Here is a 27,825-nt window from a genome sequence, read left to right as displayed (position 1 = left end):
TAACTATTACTAGCTAATTCTTCACTCTCGGCTTATTTAACAGCAGCAAAACTGGACATGATAGTCACAAATTTTGTCCTGCTTATTTGAGTTAAGATGGGGATGTTCTTTTAATTGTTATTCAAGCAACGTATGACTCGTGACCAACTCAACGAGTGTTGCCAACAGGGACGGTGTAGAGCGCCCTCTGGTGGACAAACTATACAACTCCAACACTCATGACATGGTTCAAGCGTGTTTATCCGTTTTTATTTTATTTGTGAAATATTCATTTGTCGGCCATTATAACTGCAGATACCGATAGTTTAGAAAATGCCTAATATCGGCCGATAATATCGGTCTGGCTCTACTCTGAACACCGTATCAACTGCATAGCAACGCCCTAGCAACCACTCAAGCCACCCTACAGTAGCATTTGTTGTTTTTCAGAGACAAGCCCCACTTCACACAGGAAAACACTCACAATTTTCTACAGACAGACAGACAAAAAGGCTCTCTTCTCTTTTCACTGTCTGTCCAATCAGTAGAAATTCAGCTGAACTCATTTAAGCATTCTGAAAATGAAATTAACTTCAAGAAACTCCAGCGTACAGTAAACATGATCGTATCCAAGTAAACAGAGGAGGCAGAGCAGAACAACAAGCTTTCCTCGGACTGAAATAAAGCCACAGCACATCTTTCTGAGGGGGAAAGTCTTTATGTCATCGAGACATTTCCACGTATGGTTGTGTGTGTGTGTTTGAGCCAGTGTTGGTCGAGTATCTCACTGCAGGAAATCCCCACTGTGTTCAGAGTGGGAAATAAACTCAAGTCTATTCTGCTCGCTTCCTTAAAATGAGAGTGATTTGTGACCAGAAAGACTGTGGTGTCTCACAAAACACGTCAAGAACAATCTCAAAATTAATAGAGCAATTTAAAGAAAATTCATCTTGTTTTTAAGCCCATTGCAAAAATTTTAATGACAACAATACGGATTCACCCACCAATTCAACCGGTTAACATAATTGTGATTATTTTAATACTACAGCCTTTAAATTACACTTAAACACCATTGATTTACTCCATTTTTATAGTATGAGGAAACAACGTCCAGATCGTTGTGTTTCACTCTATTATTCAACCATGTTAGATGGTATTCAGGCCATGAAGTTTGTGTTTTCCTACAAACACTCTCAGTTTAGAAGTACCAAGCAGAAAACATGCAAAACCAGGCAAAGTTTGATCGATTCGGCTAAAGACTTACTCACATATTTATGACGGTTAAAGAGAGTTTGCGACACCGTGAATAGTTTCATCTTCAAATCTTTGAAATGGCGGATAAGGAAGAGGAAAGCCATGAAGATGAAGAGGCTCAGGGTGTCCAGGCGAAGATTAAAGAATCACATGGCAACTCTGAGAGGTCAAGGCCAAAATCATGATAATATTCAAGAGTCAGGCCTCCACCCCTCGTTCTGGGCATCATGGGAGGATTGCCTGGATGACTGTCTGCTGAAACCCTGAAGAATGTGAAATCTGCATGTGATCGGCTCCTCCGGGCCATAACACACTGGGTTGAGGCCGGGGAACCACACTCCTGTGATCCTTACAGGGATTTCATGGAGTTTTCCGGTTGACGTGAAATTGAGCCATGCCTCCCGGATATCCAATACGCTGGCAATGGGTCACATGCCTTTCCATATAACATAATTTCACAATCTTTTATCTTGACCCAACCCCAGGCCACAAATGATTCAAGCAGAACGATTTTATACTTTAAACGGGGGGACAAAACAAAAATGGATCATTTGTTTGGACTACAACAAACACAGATATTTAACCAGATATTTAGCGGAGACCCGCGGAGTGTCGAATTACCTTTAAACCGTTAATTAACCAGCATTAATCGGTAAATATCTTACTTTTAAAGGAATAGTTTGTTTAAAAATGAATTCTGAATTCTGTCATCATTTATGCACCCTCAAGTTGTTTCAAACCTGGATGAATTTATTTCTTCTGCTCAACACAAAATAAAATATTTTAAAGAATGTCAGTAACCAGACTGTTGATGGACCCATTGACTTCCATAGTAGGAACAAAAAAAACATGCTATGGAAGTATTTAATCTTAAAAAAAAAAAAATAAAAAAAAAATGCCAAGTAAAACTGGTAAGTGATGGATGCTGTTTTAAATATTGGGAACCACTCTAGCATTAGACATGCTACTGGTCAGCCAGCGGCATCATTGATTCTCAACGCAAGCAGCTTGCAGCTCGACTACAGTACAGGTACCTGATAGTGTACTGTTTGTGATATTACAGTCTTACAGAAATATTTCAAATTATTGATTTGATCTGTTTATCTGTATTAAATTATTCAACATTACTATATGTATTTTGGGTTTATAAACACCAAACTTGCAAGAAAGCTTAAAAGTTGTGTGCAATAATCACAGTCCTATGCTAACATTTAGGACTTGAATATGGCCAGACTATATGAATTTAATGGCTCCCTTTTTTTTTTTTTTTTTTTTTTTTTTTTTTTTTGCTAATTTGTTCATTTAGGTGCTAATTTGTTCATTTAGGTGCTAATATGGACATTTAGGTGCTAATATGTACATTTTAGGTGGTAATATGGACATTTATTTGCTAATATGTACATTTTAGGTGCTAATATGTACGTTTAGGTTCTAATAAGTACATTGTAGGTGCTAATATGTACCTTTTAGGTGTCAACATGTACATTTAGGTGCTAATATGGACATTTAGGTGCTAATATGGACATTTAGGTGCCAACATGTACATTTTAGGTGCCAATATGTACATTTAGGTGCTAATATGGACATTTATTTTCTAATATGTACATTTTAGGAGCTAATATGGACATTTATTTGGTAATATATACATTTTAGGTGCTAATGTGTACACTTTAGGTGCTAATATGTACATTTAGGTTCTAATAAGTACATTTTAGGTGCTAATATGTACATTTAGGTGTCAACATGTACATTTAGGTGCTAATATGGACATTTATTTGCTAATATGTACATTTTAGGTGCTAATATGGACATTTAGTTGCTAATAAGTACCATTAAGGTACCAATATGCACCCTTTAGATAGAAAAGTGTACCTTTTGAAAAGGTACAGCCCCAGTGACAGCTTTTGGACCTTTTTTTCCTGAGAGTGTTGGACCTCTCCTGTTCAATCTGTATGCTTCCCACAAGGTCAAATAATGGCAATTATCTCAATTATCAAGTGACTACAGTCCCATGGACTCCATTTCTGACACAAACTGTGAAGTTATGATACAAACTGGACACACTGCATTACTATTGTAAACGGGTTGCCTACCTCCCAACATTGTAAAGTAAATCACTATTTTTCTCACCACTTATTTAACTGTGCGTAGGGATACACAAAATCATTTTAAATGGACAATCTCAAGTGAATTCCTAAAAATCTTGTCAATAAAGACTTTCTTTCTTTTTTCCCTGCAAATTAAATAATTTTGTTCAGAAATAACGCATCAAATGAAAACAACTGACGTTCTGTAGTTTCAACTGAAAATATGATCATTGCAAATATGACAATTGCAACAGTTATGCTCATGTTTTAAAATCGTGAACACTGTGAAACACTTATATTCCTTAGTAAATAAATAAAGGCCTTATAAAAAGCTGATAATTTTCATGAAAGCACACAATTTAATTGAAAATAACAAGAGGCTTAATATGTTCAGTGTGCATATTGTTATACATGACATGCATAGGTTCCGTCTGTAATCCATTCAGATCACACATATTATTAAAATTCAACACTATGCGTAATAAAACATAATCTGTATTTCATGACTGATGGTTTGTCCAAATAGCATCCGATGCTAACTAGCCGTTTGCAAACCAGAAGAAAACACAAACTGTATGGGTCAAATGGTTGATCAAGTATGGTATTTGATTAGTTGTAATATATTGTGTACACATGCATGTTTCATTGATGCAGTATATAAATAATGACAATATGACCACTAATATTAGCGACCAATTTCTGTCAGTCCCAGACTTGCTATTGCTAACAGCTCTAAAACAAAAGAGCAAACCCACTGAAGATATAACTATAAGCCGTCTTGAAAGAGGAAACAGGTTCATCTTACCTCAAATAATTATGTACAAGACGGTAAAGTGGTAAAGAGAACATTTACTGGAGTTTGACAGCGAACGCAGAAACATTTCAGTCTCGTGAGGAACACTGATGACTCCTCGGAACTGACACACACCAATCAGAGCTGCACTCGATGAAGCGTTAGCCAATCACAAAGCGTCTTTCAGTTTGCTGTCGCGCACAGGGAAGCGTCTTGTTTAGGTAAGGCGAAATCTTCTTAAAAATGTTTAAATTTCAGCTCTGATGCACAAACAATCAAAATGACAAAAATGTCAAAAATAACAATCAAATAAAATCAATGGGAAATCGTGCATGTGCATGCCTGGACAACAGCGTCCTCTAGTGGAAAACTCCAAAACGTTGTTGATCAAACCTGGTCATTTTGTAAAACAGGTTTTATTCTTTCATTAAAACATGCTTAAATACACTACAGTAAAACATGTTCAATTTAAATTAGGATGAAAATGTATTAATTGTACTGTAGAGTAAAAACAAAAATTGCATTCTTGATATAGGCTAGTCTATTTAATATTATTTTACACCTCTCATTAAATGATTTAAATAAAAAATATTTTTTTAATTTAAAAATTAAAATTAATTTTAATTAAAATATATATATATATTTTTAAATAATAAAAAAATAATTATTTATTATTAATTATAATAAATAATTATAATTAATAATAAATAATTATTTTTTATTATTTAATAAAAAAATATTAAAAATATTTTATTACAATATAATAATGGTATTATTTTTGTATATATACAAAATATACAAATATGTATTTTTGTACATATATGGTATTCTTTTTTCACTTTTGAAGATTAATACAAATATATTAAATACATTAGTACTTTTAGTTTTTGTTGTTTTGTGTCTTGATTAGTGCTACAGTCCATCAGAAAAAAAAAAAAAAGCCAGACTGTTAATTCTAATGACACTATGCTCAAAATATAAGGTAAAATTACTACAACACACAATGCCCTATACTGGAGAGCAGTTTCCTTTTGACTTAAAAAAAAAAGAACAAATAAAAATCCATGAAAGTTTATATAGATACTGAATGATGTTTCTAATGTCTTATGTTTTAGCATCATTCATACATTACACTGAAAGAAAGCAGTTGTACCAACTTAACAAATTATTTTAATTGGTAACACCGAAAGTTAAATTCTAGGTTTTTCAACAGTACAAAATCCAACAGTGCAACAGACTGGTAACATCTTTTCTTAGTTTTTAAACTTTTTATCAACTTAATTTAATTAGGTCAATAACACCTTAGTTCATCCAAAAATGAAAATTATGTCATTAATGACTAACCCTCATGTCGGCCCAAGCCCGTAAGACCTCCGTTCATCTTCAAAACACAGTTTAAGATATTTTAGATTTAATCCGAGAGCTTTCTGTCCCTCCAATGGAAATGTATACATGAGGGTGAGTCTTTAATGGCATAATTTAAATTTTTGGGTAACCCTTTAAGTTTGTTCAATCCTTTTATTTACATAAACTTAATTTAAGTGCATTCCAAATTTTTTCCCCAAATCATGTTTAATTTACCTTCAAGTATTAAGAATTACTTAATTAATTTCAGAATTAATATTGTTAAAAATTAATATTTGAATTATATATCTTTCCTGATGATGCAAGAATTGTTTAGTCACAAACTAGTCTATTTAATAGACTAGTTTAACACCATTATTTAATAACTATCTATTTAATAGACCCCCCTCCCGCCAGACTGTTAATTCTAAGACATTCTTGGATGGAGGGGCATAATAAAGCTAAATAAGGCTTCAGCTGTTTTATTGGTTAAGACAAACAGCTTAAATATTTTTTTTTTTCATAACATAATAGTTGAATTGTTTTAAAATGTCTGCCTTTTAGGTCTCACAGATATGCCTCATGTCATCAGTTTACATGGTGGATGCACGGCTGGCTAGGGGGAAGAGTCCGCAGGGTCACTCCATCATGTGCAGTTACCAAAATAAGAAACAGGGTTTGCAAATGAAGACAGCGATCATGCAGAAGTAGGATTTTAATAAAATATAGCCAAATAGTTGACATTTGAAAGCATTTTGTCAAGAAAACAATCTATGCAACAAAATAGGATATCATACGAAATGTTAATGTTTAAATAGAAATGTTGCATGTTCTCTAAAATCAAATGTAAGTTTCAAGTATTATGTGTGCTTGACTACAATTAAATTTAAGACTCTGTGCATTTGAAGTATGCTGGTGTGTACGTAATGATGCAGCTACTTGAAACGTCAAAACTGCTGTGTTTGAAAAATGGATAATCTCTCTTGTGTTGGATTAGCTGTCATGTCCATGTCCTGTTCTGAATCTAACACAGAGGAGAGAACATCTGCAATCATAGCGGTCATGTAGCTATAGTCCTTTGCTCTGAATGTCTTGTGGACTTTGCTGCATGAGATTATGAACTTGGGTTCACTAACACTCTCCCCATCTCGAAGAACTGCCTGTTCAAGAACACAAATATGGAAAATAGATACATACAAGGTGTTAGGAAGAGTTTGATGTGCAATATCCAGTGTCACGCAGTGCTCACAAGAGATAGGATTGATTACAGTTCACACACCTGTTCCCTGTTCACATTGTTGTTATGATCCAGAGCAGCAAGCATGGAGGCATGGATCATCACATGATATCCAAAATGTGTTCTCTTCGGGAGGTATTTTAGGTATATGGAGTGGTACACCTAAAACAAATTTGAAATAAACTATTAAAATATGTGAGTCACATCCTGCCACATCACAATGACTAGAATATTTATTAACCCGTGTGGACATTTTTTTGGCTTTATTTTTTGATAACTTTGTGTTCATGCCAACTGCATACAATTTGCCACAGGTTGTGTTTTTATTTTAACATGTCACCCCATTTCCTTTATAAAAAAAAAAAAAAAAAAAAACTATTTTGCTCTAAGTACACAAAATACCCAGTCGTTTTGCCAAAAATTGAAACCCATTAAAACTGATTTTTAATGCCAGTGCCATTTAACTATAAAATGTTGCAATCTTTGTTAAGATTCATTCTGTTGGCAAGGCTTCAAAATTTAAATTTTTACTCTTTTTTTTTTTATCAGATGGCGCCATTTTTTCAGGTTTGGCCTATAAAGCAAATACACGCTTTATTCCTGTTTTCTGCTTCAGCATTTTATAGAGCCAATTGGATAAATTATGCCACGATGTGTGTGGGTGAGTTGGTATAGATGTCAGACTGTGGTTAGTATGAGTTGTGTGTTTGTAATATTGAGAGAGAAAAACTCGACTGCAAATAACAAATCCAATCACTGTATTTTGGGAGTTTTGCTGACACCTTCAGTAAGGTTTTTTGCAATAAAACCTCTAATTTGACATTTTTTTGGCTTTATTTTTTGATAACTTTGTGTTCATGCTAACTGCATACAATTTGCCACAGGTGTGCATTTTTATTTTAATATTTCACCCCATTTCCTTTATTAAAAAAAAATATTTTGCACTAAGTACAAAAAATACCCACTCTTGGAGGAGTTTCAGACTCATATTCTTTCTTGAATACGAGTATGACGAAGTCAGGCTAATTTTTTTTTTTTGCAATAAAACCTCTAATTTGGAACAAACCTTAAATAGATTTATGACTTTGATTTTCTAGACGTTTTAGAGTTCAACTAGTTTCATATATTTTATATAAAATAAAGCTCAAAAATGTTTTTCATAAACTTTTTGGATTTACTTAATTTTTTTAGCAATAAATAATCAAATAAAGTGAATAATCTGCCATTTTAATTGATGCACAAGGGTTGAATATGCTTGTATATGATCATACCTCTAGTTTTGCTGTGTGGATGCACTTTGTCAGATGATCCAGGTCTTTCAAAAGCCGCTTGTGTGTCACAACCTTCACGAGTGCATTATGGGCTTCAGATCCTGGCTTTAGCCAAAGCTTGCGTCTCTGGCTCGTCTCATCAAGGGGCTCGTGAGAACATTGGTGATAGTGCCTGTTCCCTGGCCAGTCGTGTCGGTTGGTAAAGCCTAGTTCACACTACATGATTTTAAAATGTCGGGCTGAACTGTGCAGTTCACACTACATGACTTGCTCTCAGTGAAATCATGAGTGTTCAAGTTGTTTAGCTGTTCACACCACACAACACAACGTGATTGATCCACAACAGGAGGTAACTCACTACACGAGTTAACAACGCACTATATAGAGATACAACCACGATCGGATGATAAGAGCATATCATTTGTGACTCAATGAGAGCTGTTTCAGTACTATAATACGGTCTAAATCCTGAAAATACTCAAACAAATAACGAGTTGACAACAACACGATTCTATCTGGTCTAGAAACCATGTTTTGTAACGAAAAACCACGCAATAAAACGAACCAGAAATGACGCGAAACTGCAGAGAAGAACACAACACGCGAATATGGACGTCAGACAGAAACTAGTGCTGCACACTGTTTGCTCGACGATATGCTCTGAGAAAAAAAAAATGCAAAAAAGAAAAAGTAAGATTTACCTGGTGTCCTCAACCCATGCGTTGCTATGATTGGCTGTACTCATGACATCACTGAGATTGAGTCGCGCGACTGCGCGAGATATCTAGCATGCTAGATATTTTTCTGAGCTCGGTGACCTGTCTGCGAGCTGTCTGCGAGCTGTCTTTGATGCGTTGTTGGCTCTTTCACACTAACTGATTGGCGAGCGTTAATCGTCCGCTAATCGCCCGCGATTTGCACGCGATAACACCCTGACTTGTCGGCGACTCAACGATTTGCAAATCGGGCTTAAATCGGGCTTAAAATCACGTAGTGTGAACTAGGCTTAACATGGTGTATTACAGATATCCACTTCTCTTTCAACACTTCGGCATTACCGTCACAGCTTTGAGCACTCCACCACAAATGATTTACGATGGATGGTATCCACTGTCCCAGGCCTTCACAGTCCCTTCTCTTAGCTTCAGTGGCCAGTTTTTTTGACACTCCTTTTGCCACATGCCAAGGGTCAAATTCATGGTGTTTTTCTGGATTACTGACCCTCATTTCTTTAATGATTTGTGGATGTCTGTCAGTGGAGATGGCTGAGACCTTCACTCCATTTTCTTCTATGGTTTTGAGAGCTTCTTTAAAACCTTTGATTTCCATGGTATTAGAGTTCGAAACTTGAGTGCAGCTAATTACCTTGAAGTCCACAACCTTTTGAGTCTGTGCATCTAAAAAAGTATATGTACAGTATTTGGCGGGGTGCCCCGGAGAGTCACACCAGCCATCTCCACAGAGAACAACTTCTTCTTGTGATTTCATTGTAGTTAACACTGCACTCTGCTCTTTAATCCACGTTTTTTCAATGACAGGAAACACAAACTTCTTCCTCAGTGACGTGTATGTGTCTTCATTTATTGTTTTGAGGTTCATGTTACTACAGAAACGCTCAAATTTAGCAAAATGGATGCCACTGAAGAAAACTGATGCGGTTAAAAGCAGGTTTCCTGTCCCTTCGGTCCCTCTCAGAGTAGGCTGAGACTGCCATCTGTAACTGCAGCTCTTAGCACATGTGAGCTCAAGTGTCAACTGTGATCCTTCATTTTTTAGCTCTTTCACTTTTTTCTGGACAATCAGGGAGCCACACTTTAAACAACGCTGAAGCAATTGGTTTAACTGTTCCTCAAAAACTAGAAAAAGCCGCATTTCTTTATGCGTGTTTGTTGAAGCTTGTGATTCCTGGGTGCTTTGAGAAAACTCAGATGAACTTACAATGTATTCCGGATCAAAATGACTGTACTGTGGTTGACTCTGTTTGCCAAGTTCATCATCTGAGAAGTACAGATCCTGGGAGTTATCAATGTCATCCTCCTGTACACCCATTTCAATTTCACCTTCTCCTGTATAAATATGCTCCATTTTTACCGGGTAGTCCACATCAGCTGGCCACTGTACCGCTGCGTCCGACTGGCTAACCTCCGTCTGCGTTGCCGCATCAGCCATACTTGGAGAACACTGCAGGCTTAACGTTACAGTGGATTCATTAACAGCATCTGGTGGATTTTCGGTTAACATTACCTCCATGATCGGCGTAACGCCGGATGATTCTTCTTTCGCGACTGCGGGAGCGGGTTGTTTACATCCCAGCAGTAGAGTGTCCACAGCCGCTTGCCTTTCTCGTTTGTTAGCGCGGCTTTCACTCGCTGTGTGCGGACGCTTATGCTTCTTGTGGGGGAAAATTGAAGGCACGGCATTTGGTTTTAGTCTTCGCTTGTAACTAGCTGCACCTGTGAGCTCTTTTAGCCGACTAAATGGCTCAAACGCATCAGGGCTGAAGTGACGGGAACACAGCCGTGGGTCTTTAGGGAGTTGAACTCGTCCGCAAGCAACTTCCCACTCGTTTCTTATTTTCTCCTCCTTTGGAAAGGAGTGGAGGCTTACATCACTCCCCTTGTTGCCTTTGGACTGAAAATTACAACCAAACGCTGCACAATTTGGCATTGTATTCACTTTTCGGATGTAGCTACAGTTAAATTAAGCGTCATTCGCTCACCTCTTTATGTTCTGAACACAACCGAACTGACACAACAAATTGACGTCATCGACCCAGAATGCATTGCGCGCGCTAAAATGATGACTGCCTTCGTAGTTCAAATTCTGTAAACACTGTGAGGATTTTTTAAATAACGAAAACATTTGATGTATTTCTAATTATATATTTTTGTAGGAGAGAGCAATTGTAGCATATTTAGGCTTTTGTGTCTTGATAGTCGGAGTTCCTTTTAATGATGCGCAATATTAGAACCGATTCTTTTCTCAGAAATAATAAATAAAAGGAGCGGGAAACAAAACAAAGGAAACTTGGAGGATTTATTGCCTTCGTTCGAACGAACTTGGTTTCAACAAGCAGCGGTGGGCGGGACTATATCATTTAATCCGCCTGTGATTGGTTCTCGTTCCTCTTATGATGCTTGGAGTTGTCCAATAAAGAACGAGTTTACGGGTTTGGCCAATGAAAACAGACAATCAGAAGTTTTCCCCATCCCGTTCAAAATTAGCATAGAGCAGTGAATAAATCCCTCTGTATCGCACTGTAGCTTACATTAGTTCATCAGTCTTGTGGTATCACATCATCATGCCTGAACCAGCAAAGTCCGCTCCTAAGAAGGGATCCAAGAAGGCCGTCACCAAGACCGCCGGTAAGGGAGGAAAGAAGCGCAGAAAGTCCAGGAAGGAGAGCTACGCCATCTATGTCTACAAAGTCCTGAAGCAGGTCCACCCTGACACCGGCATCTCCTCCAAGGCGATGGGCATCATGAACTCTTTCGTCAACGACATTTTCGAGCGCATCGCCGGTGAGTCGTCTCGCCTCGCCCATTATAACAAGCGCTCCACCATCACTTCCAGAGAGATCCAGACCGCCGTGCGTCTGTTGCTGCCCGGAGAGCTGGCCAAACACGCCGTGTCCGAGGGCACAAAGGCCGTCACCAAATACACCAGCTCGAAGTGAGGCGTGCCCGACTTCAACTACCCCAAAGGCTCTTTTAAGAGCCACACATCTTCTCAGAAAAAGAGCTTTTGAGTTTTTATTTTTTATTTCCTTTATATATATATATATATATATATATATATATATATATATATATACACACCCTTGATACTTCGAGAATTTTACGAATATTCCAACGTAAAAACAAGTCTCAAATTTCTTAAAAGCAACCCATCTTCTCGGATAAAGAGCATTTTTTTTCTCTTTAAATGTTGGAAAATACAAACGTGTCCTTTTCACTTTTTTGTTCTCAACCCAGAAAAGTTTCAACTTCCTAGATTTTAGAGTAGCATTGATCAGACTTTTGCCGTCTTTTTTTACACACCGGCTGCTTGTGGGTTTACTCAATTCAAAATTAGCTAGAAGTTTTAATAATACCTGCTTAAAAATAAATATGTATATATACTATATTCCTTTAAATGAGGGTCTAACTCCACCTGCTCCTTTTAAGGCTAGTATCTAATGTAACTTTGAGAGGGATGATGCAGGACAACTTTTAGAGCAATGCTGCTGGGGAATCTTTCCGAGCGATTGTTGCTTGGGCACTTACCCATTGAAAATGGGCAATACATTTCTATCAGTCGTGGGCCCTGCGTCTCATCTAGTTGCTAGACTAGTCATCTAGTCTCTCTCTCTCTCTCTCTCTCTCTCTCTCTCTCTCTCTCTCTCTCTCTCTCTCTCTCTCTCTCTCTCTCTCTCTCAAACACACACACACACACACACAGAAACACAAACAAAAGTTTTCTCAGTGTTGGTTCAGGGTTAAAGAGAGATGGTGTATATTTGGTTTAATGTGTGAGGCTCAAAATCTCCTCACTAATATAGTGAATCATGAGGAAAATTATTATTAATAATTGTTTTTCAATGTTTAAATTTAAAATGTTTAAACATCATTGTAGTTATTATCTGCTCAACTCTAGTGTCCTCTTTAGTCCTAATCCCAATTTAACAAGTAAGATTTATATTTTTATTTACGTTATATGATGCACATCAGCTTACTAAAATTATATCTATTTTTAATACCAATTATTATTATTTACAGATGATCTGCTGGCCAGTCACAGTGAGACTCGGAGCCTCCAGATTCCCGTGTGCTTCAAGCTGCCCAAAACAACACTATTTCAGAATGTTTGCTGAACACACAGAGTGCTCAGGCTTTTATCAACCTTTACACTTAAACTATCCATCAAATTTACACGCGTCTCTTTCCCCGTGGCTGATGCTCGCCTTGGATTTGATCTGACGGAAACTAAATAAACATTTCCTCTGCTTGATGTTCAGTTTGTTTTGACAGCGCAAAACTATTTTACCAGTCCAGTTTTTAACCAAATGTAAGAGAAGAAAACACACGAGAGAAGGGCTTGTTGGCGCGCACAGACGCCGAGTGGGTAGGTTGAGTCTATAAGGTTCTCATGTGTTTTTTAAAACTGCAGCGCCGCGAGAGCGCCATTCAGTGCTGAAACGAAAGTAGTTTGAAATACTATTGATCGAGAAAGATAAAAATGGCAGAAACCGTTCCCACACCCGCTGCTGCCGCCCCGGCCAAAGTGCCCAAGAAGAAGTCCGCTGCGAAAGCCAAGAAAGCAGGTCCAGGCGTCGGCGAGCTCATCGTCAAAGCGGTGTCCGCATCCAAGGAGAGGAGCGGCGTGTCCCTCGCCGCGCTGAAGAAAGCGCTCGCTGCCGGCGGATACGACGTGGAGAAGAACAACTCCCGCGTCAAGATCGCCATCAAGAGCCTGGTGACTAAAGGCACCCTGAAGCAGGTCAAAGGAACCGGCGCCTCGGGCTCATTCAAGCTCAACAAGCAGCAAGCCGAGACCAAGAAGAAAGCGGTCAAGAAAGCGGCTCCTAAAGCGAAGAAGCCCGCGGCCAAGAAACCCGTCGCTGCCAAGAAGCCCAAGAGCGCAGCGGCAAAGAAGCCCGCCGCCAAGAAATCGCCCAAGAAGCCCGCAGTCAAGGCCGCTAAGAAGGCGACGAAGAGCCCCAAGAAGGCAAAGAAGCCAGCAGTCGCTAAGAAAGCAGCCAAGAGCCCTAAAAAGGCAAAGGCTGCTAAACCTAAAGCTGCAAAACCCAAAGCCGCCAAGCCTAAAAAGGCAGCGCCCAAAAAGAAATAAATTCCAGTGTTTGTTCCTCAACGGCTCTTTTAAGAGCCACCCACTAACTCTGAATAAGAGCAAAACTCGTTCATATCAATGATATGTGTTCATTTTGAAAGCAAGTGTGATATTTACCTCTTGGGCTCATTCATTCTGAACAAACAAATCAAAACAGTTTTGAAGAAGACTATATATAAATAATGTTATCCATTATTTATATATATAAGAAATGTATTGTAAATGGCAAAGAAAGAAAAGCCAAGGAGGGTTCGGACAGTGATCACATTAAATAAGTCAGAATATACACACTGCTGGAGAATTGTGACAATACAAACAACCCACATTTAACAATATGGGCACTGATTAGATTACAATATTACAATAGGAACATAATACTGAGCAATATCAGACGGCCAATGTGCCCAGACTGTGTGCGTGTGTGTGAAAAGTGCAGCACTTTTGGATATATATATATATATATATATATATATATATATATAACATATAACATATATATATATGTCATTATTAATACGTGTGCATAGTGCATAACAATCCACGCCAGGGATTGGGCGGGGTTGGGCTTTCGGGGGGAAGTTCAGTGATTGGTTTGAATATTTACAGACTCTAAACCAATGGGCGAGTGGAACTCTCGTTTAAAAACAATGTGTGGAGACTGGTACTACCATAATTGAACAGTACTACATACTGTGATAATTTAGCTGAAAATGAGCGGCAGAGGCAAAACCGGCGGTAAAGCCCGAGCAAAGGCTAAGACTCGCTCCTCCAGGGCGGGTCTGCAGTTCCCCGTCGGCCGTGTCCATAGGCTCCTCCGCAAGGGAAACTACGGCGAGCGCGTCGGTGCCGGAGCTCCTGTTTATCTGGCGGCGGTACTCGAGTACCTCACCGCTGAGATCCTGGAGCTGGCCGGAAACGCCGCTCGGGACAACAAGAAGACCCGCATCATCCCCCGTCACCTGCAGCTGGCGGTGCGTAATGACGAGGAGCTCAACAAACTTCTGGGCCGAGTGACCATCGCTCAGGGCGGCGTGCTGCCCAACATCCAGGCCGTGCTGTTGCCCAAGAAGACCGAGAAACCCGCCAAATCTAAGTAAAAGGAGGACAGACTCGGTTACTGAAACAAAGGCTCTTTTAAGAGCCACCTATTTTATCTGTCAACGAGCGCTTTTCTCTGTTAATATTTATATACAATTTTGGTCAAGGAGGAAAATAATCCACCTACACAACAGTGTCTATCTCCACCGTTGACGTTAGGTACATGCTATAAGAACATGCTCACCTAATGTATGTTTACCACCCAATTCATTTCTTCTGATATTAAAATATAGTTGCCATGCTTTGACTATATTTAATATTTTAATAAAGGGTAATATACATGTCGGCTTCAGGGAAAAAGGATTTGATCAATGTGCCTTCTTCTATTAGATATTTATGGGAGTTGGCACACAATGAAATGGTGTATTACTGCCACCAACTGGTATGGAGTGTGGAACTGAATGCCTTTTAGGCAACTTGGATCATTTCCCTCCCTTTTCCCTCATATTTTTTTACAGTGTATCATGACGTGTTCTATTGTCTCTTGTTGTTCGCAGTATTCACATCTGCCAGTGTTGTGTTTACCTATTTTAAATAAAGTATTGTTTAATCCTGTATGCCCAAATCTGAGTCTAGATATAATTGTCTCATCTCTCCTTTTCCTTGCCATACATCTCATTTCCCCCACTCACCACTGAATTTTATAAAACCACCGTCCTTTTCTCTCTTCTTCCCATTGCTTTTGCCACCTTTTCTTCAAACGCTGTTTAATAATGCTCTTCATTTCCGTCTTACTCATGTTAAGATCAATGTATTCTCTTCTCGTGGCCACCTTTGCAGCATTATCTGCCTTTTCGTTTCCTTTAAATCCAATAAGTGCTGGAACCCACACAAATATAACTGTAATACCCATCATTTGAATTCTATATAATGCTTGATGAATCTCTATTAATACATCGGTTCTAATGATTGCTCTGTAAAATAAATAATGATGATGCTGAATCTGAACAAATAATAGTTCTTAACGGTCTTACTTCCACTATCCACTGTACTGTTAACAAAATTGCTAGCATTTCTCCTGTGTATACTGACACATTATCACTGATTCTTTTTGCTGCTAAAATATTAAACTCTGGAACAAAAAACGCTACTTCTACTCTATTATCTAAACTCTTTGATACATCTGTGTAAATCTGAATTTAACTTTTATAATTATCAATTTACTCCTGTACATCATACGAGTCAAAAATGAACCCCATGTCTTTGTTCTTCATTCCTAATAAAACTAGATCTACTTTTACTTCTGGCAATATGCAAGGTGGTTGATCAATGTTCCTCTGCGTCTCTGTCTATTATCAGGGCTGATCTACTGATCCCCTATTTCACGGGGAGGATGGAAACCTTAGTGTGTCTTGCTGCAGTGCTTTTATACAGACTGTAATGTTTTTGTTCTAATCTGAAATCTGCACAACCACTGGAACTTACATACAAATAAATACAATGTTGTAAGTGTAAAGGCGCCCAAAGTAGTCAACGGAACAAAACAGCTCGAGCGGGTTGTTTGAAAAGAGGAAACGCGCGGTCATTGGCTGGCACTCATGCGTAGGCGTCACCTACTAACCAATCACAAGGCCTGCATTATCGCGACACAATGAGCTCGTGGCGCCTCAATGCTTTAAAATCGGGCGTGTAACACAGAGAGTAACATATTCAGCGCAAGCAGGACAGAGAGAAAAATACAACAGCAATGGCAAGAACCAAGCAGACCGCTCGTAAATCCACCGGTGGTAAAGCCCCGAGGAAGCAGCTCGCTACTAAAGCCGCCCGTAAGAGCGCTCCGGCCACCGGCGGCGTCAAGAAGCCTCACCGCTACCGGCCCGGGACCGTGGCTCTGCGGGAGATCCGCCGCTATCAGAAGTCCACCGAGCTGCTGATCCGCAAACTGCCCTTCCAGCGGCTGGTGAGAGAAATCGCCCAGGACTTCAAGACGGACCTGCGCTTCCAGAGCTCCGCTGTCATGGCCCTGCAGGAGTCCAGCGAGGCTTACTTGGTCGGTCTGTTCGAGGACACCAACCTGTGCGCCATCCACGCCAAGAGGGTCACCATCATGCCCAAAGATATTCAGCTGGCCCGCCGCATCCGCGGAGAGCGCGCTTAAACCGGCGTCTGATTCAACCCACAACGGCTCTTTTAAGAGCCACCAAAGTTCACACTGAATGAGAGAATTTCCTATGTAGTGCTGACGATAAATCATATTAAAATTGGTATATGGTTACAGTAACTTCCTGGTCTGAATTAACAACAGCAGAGTGGCGCTTTTTTGCTTTTCAAGAAAAGTTGCGGCACTGCATTGAATACAGTAACTTAATCTCATGTGAAAAGAAGGACAACATACAGAGAAGTACTGACAATATTGAAATCAATCTGTTCTGGTTATGTTGTGACATCTAAATCGTCATTACAGGATCAAACGGAAGTGTCAGAGGTCAATCTATGTAGGTTATAAAGTGTTTTAAATTTCCTCTATCATAAACTAGTGTATACTGTGAGCATGTGGGAGTGGAGATGAGTGTACTGTTTGCGGAGAATAATGTCAAATAACGCTATATTGGTGAATACTTGTGGACTCGTTTTGTGTTTGAGAAGTGTATATTTCTTAGTCTTTATCTTTCAAGTTGAAGTAAGGACGTAGCTCAGACCTTCGTGAAGGCTATAACGAGATATATCCAGCTGTAGACCCGCAGCACCACCAGTTTCAGAACCCCAGTGCCAGAACCGGAAGTGAGGGAGGGGCGGAATTATTATTATTGCATTATAATTATTTTAGCAAGAATGTAAGGACAAAATGGGCCTGAGAGTGAGTTCCTCATTTGATACATTGTAAGTTAAATTTATACAAGATTGTTGTGATAAAGAAGGCCTACGGGGTTGTTTCGTTTAAAACAATGGCGGATTTTCTCTCTCTTTTTTAGATTTTGACATTATTATTTTACACGAAAGAAATGCATGCTGCACATGTTCTTGTGAAATAAAGTATATTTTATAAAGATACCCATGCGTTTTTTTTAAATTAAACAATCAAAATCATCTTACAAATACATATCTTCAATGTCAAAACAATTTAAGATTTTGTAAACACAATAATTAAATAAATAGAACATAAAATATCACAGAGGTCTAATCAGTTATCGAATTGTGAATAATTTTGAAAACCTCCAATGCGTGTCTTGTTTTATATCTTTCAAAGCTTTATTATACAAAGTTAACTTCTTTATAAAAACCAAAACACAAAGGTCTTACCTTCATAAATCTACACGTATGCATAAACTGCTTAGCTAAAATTATTAAACTGTTATACATTAAAATGCCCATAAGTTTAAAAGTATTATTTTTTATCATGATCAGGAAGTAACTCATAATACAATGAAACGGATAACTGAAACTATATACAATCATATTACACAAAATCAATGTTTTAAAACGCTTATTGTACTGTAGGCTAATGTAGCATCATAACATACATGCCTAGAGAGTAGGACATTTCATGTTCAATAAAAGCTGTTTCATGTGTAAAATACCCTCCAAATTACGTTAGGTGGCGTTATTAGGTTTTGAACCTAAGCTCCGCCCCTCACTTACGGCCCTGGCGTTGGTTAGAACGTAAGCTCCGCCCCTTACTTCCGGTTCTGGCGTTGGGGTTCTGAAACTGGTGTGCTGCGGGTCTGCAGGTGGATACTATAGGCTATAACTGCTGTGATCTTTGTAACTGTGAGAGAGTTGCAAAGATCACTGCCATTACAATCATCATCACATGTTGGACTGATTCTGATTGATTGCAATATAAACACACTCCATTTATATGTAGATGAGGTGTCTTGTTGAGCCCTGTATGTCATCCTTTCTTCACTTTGATTTTTACTCATTTCCCTTTTCATGCCAAAAGAGCTTTGAATATGTTGTGTGTTATATTCATCTACCCACTGTAATCCCAATATAATGCTACCAGTTCTCCTGTATAAACTGAAAGATTATCTGTTGTTCTTTTGTATGTCCATTTCCTTAAACCATCTGTGAAAATCATTATTTTATTAAGAAAATTACTTTCTACGTATCTTTGTACAACACACCAGACAGGTATTTGACAGACTTTGAATTATCTTTTATTTCCTCATGTTTTTGTAAATCAGTCATTGGCATTACTCTAAAAAATGCTGGGTTGTTTTATCCCATCTTTGGGTCAAACTCAGCCATTGGTTTAAATGTTTGGGTTTGTCCATATTTGACACACATTTTGGTTAAAACAACCCAGCATTTTTTAGAGTGATATTTGAATATCTGACAGTAGGACAATATTGTATACTATTCAAACCTACTTCTCTTGCTTTTTTATTCACAACCCATCCAAAACTCATAAAATTAGATTTACTATGTTCCCAACACTTCTGTGTGTTCTTTGCAGGAAGGAATTCATTATGTTCTCGCAGGTTTACCCAATATGCTAGTATTAGTGTAAGTCTTCTGAGACCCAACGGTATCTGCCGCAACTGGAGATGTTTTAAGAACCCCACTACATATTCTTAGATCTTGAGCTTGTTTTATATTGTTCAACCCTTCGGAGTCTTGGGCTATTTTCGCCCTTTTTGAGTACTTTTTTAATTTTGCTACATAAACAAATGTTTACTATACCAATTTTTGGTACCATTTTTTTCAGCACAACATCACCTATATGACCAGACAATTAGTTTATCACTTTGATGTACTGTATCAACATACTGGACCCAAAATCACACAAAAAACACAAAATCCGAATAGAAATATTATAGCTTTTCTACTACTAAAAACACAAACATGCTCAATCAAGCATTTTAAAAGGTTTAAAATGTAAACACAAGTTGTAAATGTCAAAATATACAGGAAAAATTCAGATATAATCAAGCTATATACAAAATATATATATATATATATATATATATATATATATGATTTACAAAAAAAGCAAGTGTAGCCATAGGCTTTTTTTTATTTTATTTATTATTATTATTTTTTTAGCTTTGCCACTTTAAAAAAAACTGGAGTAAGACTTTAACAAAGAAATAGTGCCTTAAACTGTTGGATTCAATGACCCCTTTATGTTTTAACACTCAAACATAAACCAAAATCCCTATTTCCCTATTATTTTCACTGTTACTGCATTCACATAGGACACTAGCAAATAAGAGCTCCCATCAAGGCTGAAGAGAGTCTGAGCGACTTATTATCAGTTAAGTGTACCAAAACATAATGGTAATACAGTCACTCGTTTGGGAGAAAAACAGATAACATTTGCTTCCCAGAAAGCAAATATGATAGAAAGAATACATTTTAATACAACAATTAAAGTTCAATATAGCAATGCTCAATATAGCTTGACCATCTGTACAGAGAAGTATCATAAGTGTTGGACATATGTGTTCACGACGCCTTTAGGATCCACAAACATTTCTCCTGAGACCAGAGAAAGAAACAAATGGCCTTGTGCACCTAAAAGAAGCTGGTGACTTGTGCATGTACATCAGCATGCATTTAAAGGTGCCTTCTGGAACTAAAAATCAAAAAATATTCCATATTCCATAACAGATGGGGGCAGTATACCTCCAGAAAATGTGTTGTGCCGCTGCCGCACGCACTCACGTCTTCAAACAACACAAACGAGCGCTGTTTTGCTCTCTTTCTCCGCATATTATTCAAATCATTTGACATGATAGTAAAAGGTCGGAAGACCGCAGTTTCACGTGGAGCATTTGGAGATTTTTAGAGATCAGAGACTAAATGAACAACATCTCAACACTAAATGATGAAGACCGACTCATAGACGCCTGTCTCAAAAACAAGCTGTTGCATTTCGACGATATGGAAAAATAAAAGCCTGCAGGCTATTATTTTAAGTTTACGGTATTCGTTTTGTTCATATTACACTTTTATTGTTAGTTTGAATTAATTTGACAGACAGCATTCGCTGATGTTGATCAACCTAGCGAAATTCAGAGCTGCCAGCTCTCACGAATTCACCGTGAGACACATGCAATTAACACTTAGCAAGCAGGTTAGTTAAGCTCTCAGATTCTGTCAATTTTATTATGCAATTCAAAGAATAAATACCGTTTTGGCGCTTGTACATGTTACACCACAGATCCCTAGCGCACGTGAACCGATCATCTCTACTAGCTAATGGAAAAAGAACCCGAACACTGTTGAAAGATACAGTATGCTACAACTTACCAAAATGTATTCCTCATGCATAATGTCAACCAATCATTTTTTGAACTCTTCCCTGAACTGAAATGTAGTAATGGGCTGTATTTCCACACGACTGACATCAGGTTCAAGTACACACACACACACACACAAGCCGGCGCTAGCGCGACTCACTCGTGTACTGCAGTTTGGCTGGTGGTAATGTTGCCCGGCCGCATACCGCCTCCCATGGCCGGAACTGGTATTACGACACCTACCGGGCCGGGGCTAGTCATTTAGCATGCTAATTTAGGTTTATATCTCGGCAGCACTATAACTTGTCAGTTTTTTAATTACATCATTGCACTTATTTCTTCTCATTCTTTTTATGCGTGTAGCTCATTTTTTGGATATTTTTACCTCAATTATTACATATGCCACCTTTAAGTATATGATTTCACAAGCAAAAGCACAAAATATAAATTTATGTCAATAAATGATTAAGTAACAATGAACATACTTAATTATTGATTTTACAAAAGAAATACATAATCATTCAAAAGGATATTATGATATATATGCTGAAAGGGATTTTGACCACCCCTTCACTATCACATAAAACTCCAAGAAATCAAATCACCCTAACTTGCTCAAGTTCTTTATAAATCACATGTATTCTAGATGTCGATACTCTAATCCAAAGGGTCCCATCATTCACAGCATGATTTTCCTATACCATGTTCAACTTGTTCAAACATATCATTTATCCTTATATTAAATATCAGTGGACTACATACACTACCTGCAGTGTTCTGTTTTCTACAAAGTGCATTCTAGAATACTCCTAACCCACCTTTATTTCTATTGTTCCACCAACCAAGAAGTCTAATACCCAATTGTAGTCTACCCCCTATAACCAATTCATTTAGTTTTGTAAGGATTACTTCTTTCCACAGCATATCATCATGTCTTTTAGATATCAAAAAAGAAAGACAGCTACTATAATTTCTTTATTTGTCAAGCCTTTCCTAATCTATGATAATTGCATTCATAGAATTTCACAAATAAATTGCACAAATTGCAGTATGAAACAAAGGTTAGGGTTGGGATTAAATCACACGTGGTCTAACTATATTTTTGGGGGAGGGGTGTGTGTCATGTGACGTGGCGCTGGTTTCTGTCAGGTCCTGTAAGCACATGTAAATGACTTCCTTGAAATGCCATCGGCACACATTTGTAGTGTGTGGGAATCAGTCGGCGATTGAAGCGCGCATTGTTAAACATGTCTGGAAGAGGCAAAGGCGGTAAGGGACTCGGGAAAGGAGGCGCTAAGCGTCACCGTAAAGTTTTACGCGATAACATCCAGGGAATCACCAAACCCGCTATTCGTCGTCTGGCTCGCCGCGGAGGTGTCAAGCGCATCTCCGGTCTGATCTACGAGGAGACCCGCGGAGTGTTGAAGGTGTTTCTGGAGAACGTGATCCGCGATGCCGTCACCTACACCGAGCACGCCAAGAGAAAGACCGTCACCGCCATGGATGTTGTGTACGCGCTGAAGAGACAGGGACGCACCCTGTACGGCTTCGGGGGATAAACGCCTGAAACCAGGACAAACCACACAAACCCAAAGGCTCTTTTAAGAGCCACACACTCTAACACATAAAGAGTCAATGTTTCATGTCAAATCAAAAAATTAAGTTTCAGAAGTTCTGTGTTCTCAATCAGGGTTACATCTCATTTAAGAACTCGTATATGTTTCACAGTAAGTTAACGGGTCAGGAATATCGATACCTTTTTATACTTTAAATGTAATGCATTGCACTCAAACCGTTTTGTTTCAAACGGTAATCCTCTCCACGAACGCTTTTCCACAGAATCAACAAGAAAAACAAGTAATTAGATAAAATGGTACCAGTTAGCAGAAATGAGAATGCAGAAATGAAGATATATTTCTGTTTCTAAACATCTAACCAATGGCGTTTTTAAAGTGTATCTGACCATTATTGGTCTGTTATCTCCAAAACTCGCTCAATGGGTTTATTAGAGGTTTTAAAATTACACGATCATGCACAATATTAGAACCGCTTATTTTCCTCAGAAAATATTACTAAATAAAAAGAGCGGGAAACGAAACTTGGCGGAAGTGTGTAGTTTAAACTTAAAACGGTGGGCGGAACTATATATTATCCACACCTGTGATTGGCCCGCGTTCCTCTCAAGTTGTCCAATGAAATGTGAGTTTGTGGGTTTGGTCTATGAAAACAGACAATCAGATATTTCCCTAACACTTTGAAAATTAGCATAGAGCAGTGAATAAATCCCTCTGTATCGCACTGTTGCTTACATTAACTCGTCAGTCTTGTGATATCGCATCATCATGCCTGAACCAGCAAAGTCCGCTCCTAAGAAGGGATCCAAGAAGGCCGTCACCAAGACCGCCGGTAAGGGAGGAAAGAAGCGCAGAAAGTCCAGGAAGGAGAGCTACGCCATCTATGTCTACAAAGTCCTGAAGCAGGTCCACCCTGACACCGGCATCTCCTCCAAGGCGATGGGCATCATGAACTCTTTCGTCAACGACATCTTCGAGCGCATCGCCGGTGAGTCGTCTCGCCTCGCGCACTACAACAAGCGCTCCACCATCACTTCCAGAGAGATCCAGACCGCCGTGCGTCTGTTGCTGCCCGGAGAGCTGGCCAAACACGCCGTGTCCGAGGGCACAAAGGCCGTCACCAAATACACCAGCTCGAAGTGAGGCGTGCCCGACTTCAACTAACCCAAAGGCTCTTTTAAGAGCCACACATCTTCTCAGATAAAGAGCTCTTGTGTATTATCAAATGCTCTTAATTTTATGAGAATTTTGAACTCGTTAATACAAACACTGACTTAAGTTTCTGAGGAGATTTATGCTGAGCTCGTTTTATATTCCTGATCCACCCCTCTAATAATTGGTTAAAAAAATAATAATAATAAGGTTGCCTTTTTCTTCCTTGCTCTGTGTAAATGGCCGAATACTCAACTTTATCTATTTTGTATAAATCTCATTAAACGCCAAACCGTTAGCGGTTCTTTACACTTTGTGCGTGTTTAGAAGTGTTTTACCTTCCAACGGGCATTCATGCATCATTATACCAATAAAAAATAATTATACTAATGAAAGTTAACAATCACTGTTCATTAAAGGACAACTCCGGCGCAAAATGAACCTTTAGTCTAATTACACATTGTTACCTAGTCAATCTGAGATTTGTTTTCATGATTGCCGAATGTAAATAGTTTTATCTCTAAAAACAGTTTAGCCTATAACGCTAGTATAATGCTAGAATATAGGCCGGGCATAGAGTAATGACACATAAAAATCGCTTGTTATTACCACTAAAAAGGCTCAAAATATCCCCACACCAAAACGACACCATAAAAAGAGTCCCTACATTCAAACCGAAGCGTTGAGAACTTTGCCAGTGTCCATACAGTTTTTTTTTTTGTTGTTTTTTTGTCCATACAGTTTAATAAGCAGATGTTTTATACACACACAGTAAATTTCGCGAATTCAGGAAGAAGCCATCTTGGAAAATCTACCAGTCGATCTACGAACGCCGATCCAAGTGCGCTGGTGAGATGTGAATAAGGTGATAAGGTGAGCGCGAACAGTAGGCTACGTGTACATATTTGTAGTGATGTAGTTAAATAGTGGTGTAATTCCATGTTTGGGCCACTGGGGGGCAACCCTGTGTTATATATGTGGGTTACCATGAAGCAGTGAATGAGTGTTACTTCCACTGGCTAGTGAGCAGCACACGCTGCTAGTGTATTAATAAATGGACAGTTTGCAAATGTATCCTGACGAGTCGGTAGCTTATTAAATGCACTACACGGCGAAGGCAAAGGAACACTACATGGTGTCAGAAGTCAGTCGTTTTACGAACTCATGGACCTGCGTTAGACAGCATTGAGACAACGTAAAGCAGGCGTATCCTGACTGAAAGAGAGTCTGTTGAGTGCAAATTGAATATGGACCAGTTCAGATTGCCACCCCCATTAGTCCTGTCTGGAAATACAGGTGAAAATTGGAGGAGATGGATACAGCGGTTCAACATTTACATGACAGCTTCAGGATCTGATTCAAAGGTTGAGAAGGTAAAAATTGCCATTCTACTACATGCATTAGGAGAGGAGGCCTTAGAAGTCTACAATTCACTGTCTGTTGAGTCTGAAGAGGAAGAGGAAACAACAATGCAAGATATTGTAACTGCACTTGAGAAGTATTGCTTGCCGAGAAAGAATGTTGTATTTGAGAGGCACCAGTTTTGGGCTTACCCTATGCCTGATTCAATAACCATCGATAAATATGTCACAGAACTGAAACAAAAGAGTAAAGACTGTGAGTTTGGCTCAACAGAATCTGAAATGCTAAGAGACAAGATCGTGTTTAGCATTGGTGATCAGCGTTTAAAAGAGAGGCTCTTAAGGGAAATAAATCTGACCCTTGAAAAAACTGTTGATATTTGTAGAGCAGCAGAGGCAGCAAAAACACAGATTCAAGCAATGGGTGAACAGAATAAAATTGTCCATGCCGTTAGCCATGCCGTTAGAAAGAAGACAACAGAAGCAAAACCAAACAAGGTGTATGAAAGAACAAAATCTCAGCTGCAAAAAGTTCATGATAAGTCTTTCATCTGCAAAAAGTGTGGAAAATCTCACCTTCCACGACAGTGTCCAGCCTTTGGAGCTACCTGTCATGCCTGTGGAAAATGTAATCACTTTGCCTCAGTGTGCATGTCTATAAAAAAAGACATTCAGCCTAAATATAATAGAAGTGTCACTGTTGATTCATTATTCATTGGGACAGTGGAATTAAAAGGGACTCACAGCTTTGCACAGAAAGCATGGTACACAGATGTGGACATTGGAAATGTGACAGTGAAGTTTAAATTGGACTCAGGGGCTGAGGCCAATATTTTACCTCTTGACATTTATAAATCTCTGCAAGAAACAGTGTCAATGCAACCGACCTCGACTATGTTGGTGGCATATGGTGGAACAAAATTAAGACCAGAAGGTCTGGCCAAGCTGCAGTGTGTCACTCCCAAGGTGCAAGTTTGCTTACCCTTTTACATCACTAGACACTCATCTATTCCTATATTGGGTAAGGAGGCATGTGAACGGATGCAGCTACTGAAAAGAGTAGACACTGTGCTCACAACCCATCCTACCTCCAAAGAGGAGCTGATAGCACAACATTCAGCAGTTTTTGAAGGTCTGGGTCAGTTTCCTGGTGAACATCATATACATGTCGATCCGAAAGCAGTCCCGGTCATACATGGCTGTAGAAAAATTCCCTTAGCAGTGCTGGGCAAACTGAAGGATACACTGGATCAGCTGTTACAAGCAGATGTCATAGCGCCAGTCACACAGCCCACTCCATGGGTTAACAGTCTTGTCATCACTGAAAAAAAAAATGGGTTATTGCGAGTATGCCTGGATCCTCGCGACCTTAATAAAGCAGTTCTACGCCAACACTTCTCTATCCCAACAACTGAGGATGTACTATGCAAGCTTGCTGGAAAGAAGATTTTCTCCATCTTTGATGAAAAGGATGGCTACTGGCAAGTTAAACTCGACAGAGACTCCTCCCTGCTATGTACTTTCAACACACCATGGGGTAGATACAGATTCAAACGTCTGCCATTTGGTGTCAAATCCGCTAGTGAAGTCTTCCAGCAGTACAACAATGAAGTGTTTGGTGACATAAAAGGTGTACATATTGTAGCTGATGATATGATCGTCGCCGCTGCTACTGAACTAGAACATGATGTCATAGTTGCTAAAATTATGGAGAGAGCAAGAACACACAATGTGAAATTCAACCCTGACAAGATTCAGTACAAGGTGAATAAGGTAAATTTCATGGGACACGTGATAACTCCACAGGGTGTGAGAGCGGATGATGGCAAGATACAGGCAATTGTAAACATGCCAACACCCACAGACAGACAATCGTTACAACGTCTTTTGGGCATGATCAGGTATCTCGCTCCTTTCATCCCAGGTGAGGCATCACTTACAACACCTCTCAGGCAGTTACTGAGAAAAGACATCGCATTCCAATGGCAACCTGAACACGACTCTGCATTGTCTGCACTCAAAACATCACTGACCAACACACCAGTTCTCAGGTACTATGATCCTAACAAACTGCTCACTATACAAACAGATGCATCCAAAGATGGCTTAGGATCATGTTTGCTGCAGGAAGGGCAACCAATAGCGTATGCATCTAGGGCTTTAACTGAGACAGAAAAGAACTATGCCCAGATTGAGAAGGAGCTACTGGCGATTGTTTTCTCGACCAAAAAGTTCCATCAGTATGTATACGGACACAGTGTGTATGTCCAATCGGACCATAAACCATTGGAGCCTATCTTCAAGAAGCCACTGAGCAAAGCACCAGCGAGACTCCAACGTATGCTCTTGCAGCTACAGAGATATGACCTCATTGTCCAGTACACGCCTGGGAAGGACATGGTAATTGCTGATGCATTGTCACGTGCCGTTGCTGAAGGTCAGCACACAAGTACAGACGACCTCAGTGATGAAAGAGTTGTATATGCACTTGAAGCAACACAAGCTCTCAGTGACGACACGTTAAAGCAGCTCACTGATGCTACTGCAAAAGACAGTACTCTCCAGCTTCTTATGAAGATGCAAAAGACAGGATGGCCAAAGCATAGAAAACAACTTGATTTCACAATTCAACAGTACTGGCCTGTTAGACACACTGTG

At 39.1% G+C, this 27,825-nt stretch overlaps 6 protein-coding genes and 1 pseudogene across 7 annotated transcripts in view; 6 read left to right on the top strand and 1 right to left on the bottom strand.

Moving 5' to 3' along the window:
- ankrd27 (ankyrin repeat domain 27 (VPS9 domain)) overlaps positions 1 to 4,278 on the bottom strand; it is a 43,199-nt gene extending 38,921 nt beyond the window's left edge. Inside the window, exon 1 of the mRNA XM_039656678.2 lies at positions 4,126 to 4,278. The gene's annotated coding sequence lies outside the window, so the exon portion shown is untranslated. The remainder of the gene's footprint in view (positions 1 to 4,125) is intronic.
- A 6,829-nt stretch (positions 4,279 to 11,107) lies between these two features.
- Positions 11,108 to 13,047, top strand: LOC120468179 (histone H2B). Of its 2 annotated transcripts, XM_039656836.2 has the most exons (2): positions 11,108 to 11,486; positions 12,723 to 13,047. In XM_039656836.2, exons 1-2 carry the CDS (start codon positions 11,267 to 11,269, stop codon positions 12,815 to 12,817), a joined length of 315 nt encoding a protein of 104 aa, XP_039512770.1. In that variant the 5' UTR covers positions 11,108 to 11,266; the 3' UTR covers positions 12,818 to 13,047. The 2 variants fall into 2 exon arrangements, with proteins under 2 accessions (XP_039512770.1, XP_039512769.1); XM_039656835.2 differs by lacking the exon at positions 12,723 to 13,047 and having other exon boundaries at positions 11,133 to 11,693.
- Positions 13,048 to 13,092: 45 nt separating this feature from the next.
- On the top strand, positions 13,093 to 14,010 carry LOC120468174 (histone H1 pseudogene; annotated as a pseudogene).
- A 416-nt stretch (positions 14,011 to 14,426) lies between these two features.
- Positions 14,427 to 15,433, top strand: LOC120468145 (histone H2A). The gene has a single exon (XM_039656795.2). The coding sequence runs from the start codon at positions 14,505 to 14,507 to the stop codon at positions 14,889 to 14,891; it is 387 nt and encodes a 128-aa protein (XP_039512729.2). The 5' UTR covers positions 14,427 to 14,504; the 3' UTR covers positions 14,892 to 15,433.
- Positions 15,434 to 16,490: 1,057 nt separating this feature from the next.
- Positions 16,491 to 17,883, top strand: LOC120468137 (histone H3). The gene has a single exon (XM_039656787.2). The coding sequence runs from the start codon at positions 16,580 to 16,582 to the stop codon at positions 16,988 to 16,990; it is 411 nt and encodes a 136-aa protein (XP_039512721.1). The 5' UTR covers positions 16,491 to 16,579; the 3' UTR covers positions 16,991 to 17,883.
- A 4,411-nt stretch (positions 17,884 to 22,294) lies between these two features.
- Positions 22,295 to 23,173, top strand: LOC120468160 (histone H4). The gene has a single exon (XM_089127589.1). The coding sequence runs from the start codon at positions 22,328 to 22,330 to the stop codon at positions 22,637 to 22,639; it is 312 nt and encodes a 103-aa protein (XP_088983715.1). The 5' UTR covers positions 22,295 to 22,327; the 3' UTR covers positions 22,640 to 23,173.
- A 127-nt stretch (positions 23,174 to 23,300) lies between these two features.
- Positions 23,301 to 24,117, top strand: LOC120468154 (histone H2B). The gene has a single exon (XM_039656805.2). It carries the CDS (start codon positions 23,423 to 23,425, stop codon positions 23,795 to 23,797), a length of 375 nt encoding a protein of 124 aa, XP_039512739.1. The 5' UTR covers positions 23,301 to 23,422; the 3' UTR covers positions 23,798 to 24,117.
- Positions 24,118 to 27,825: the final 3,708 nt, after the last annotated feature.

This window comes from Pimephales promelas, chromosome 25 (genome assembly GCF_988280905.1).
Source record: "Pimephales promelas chromosome 25, fPimPro1.hap1.1, whole genome shotgun sequence".
In the NCBI taxonomy this organism is placed as follows: domain Eukaryota; kingdom Metazoa; phylum Chordata; class Actinopteri; order Cypriniformes; family Leuciscidae; genus Pimephales; species Pimephales promelas.
Note: the sequence above shows the minus strand (reverse complement) of the source record. Positions and strands in the feature narration are given on the sequence as shown.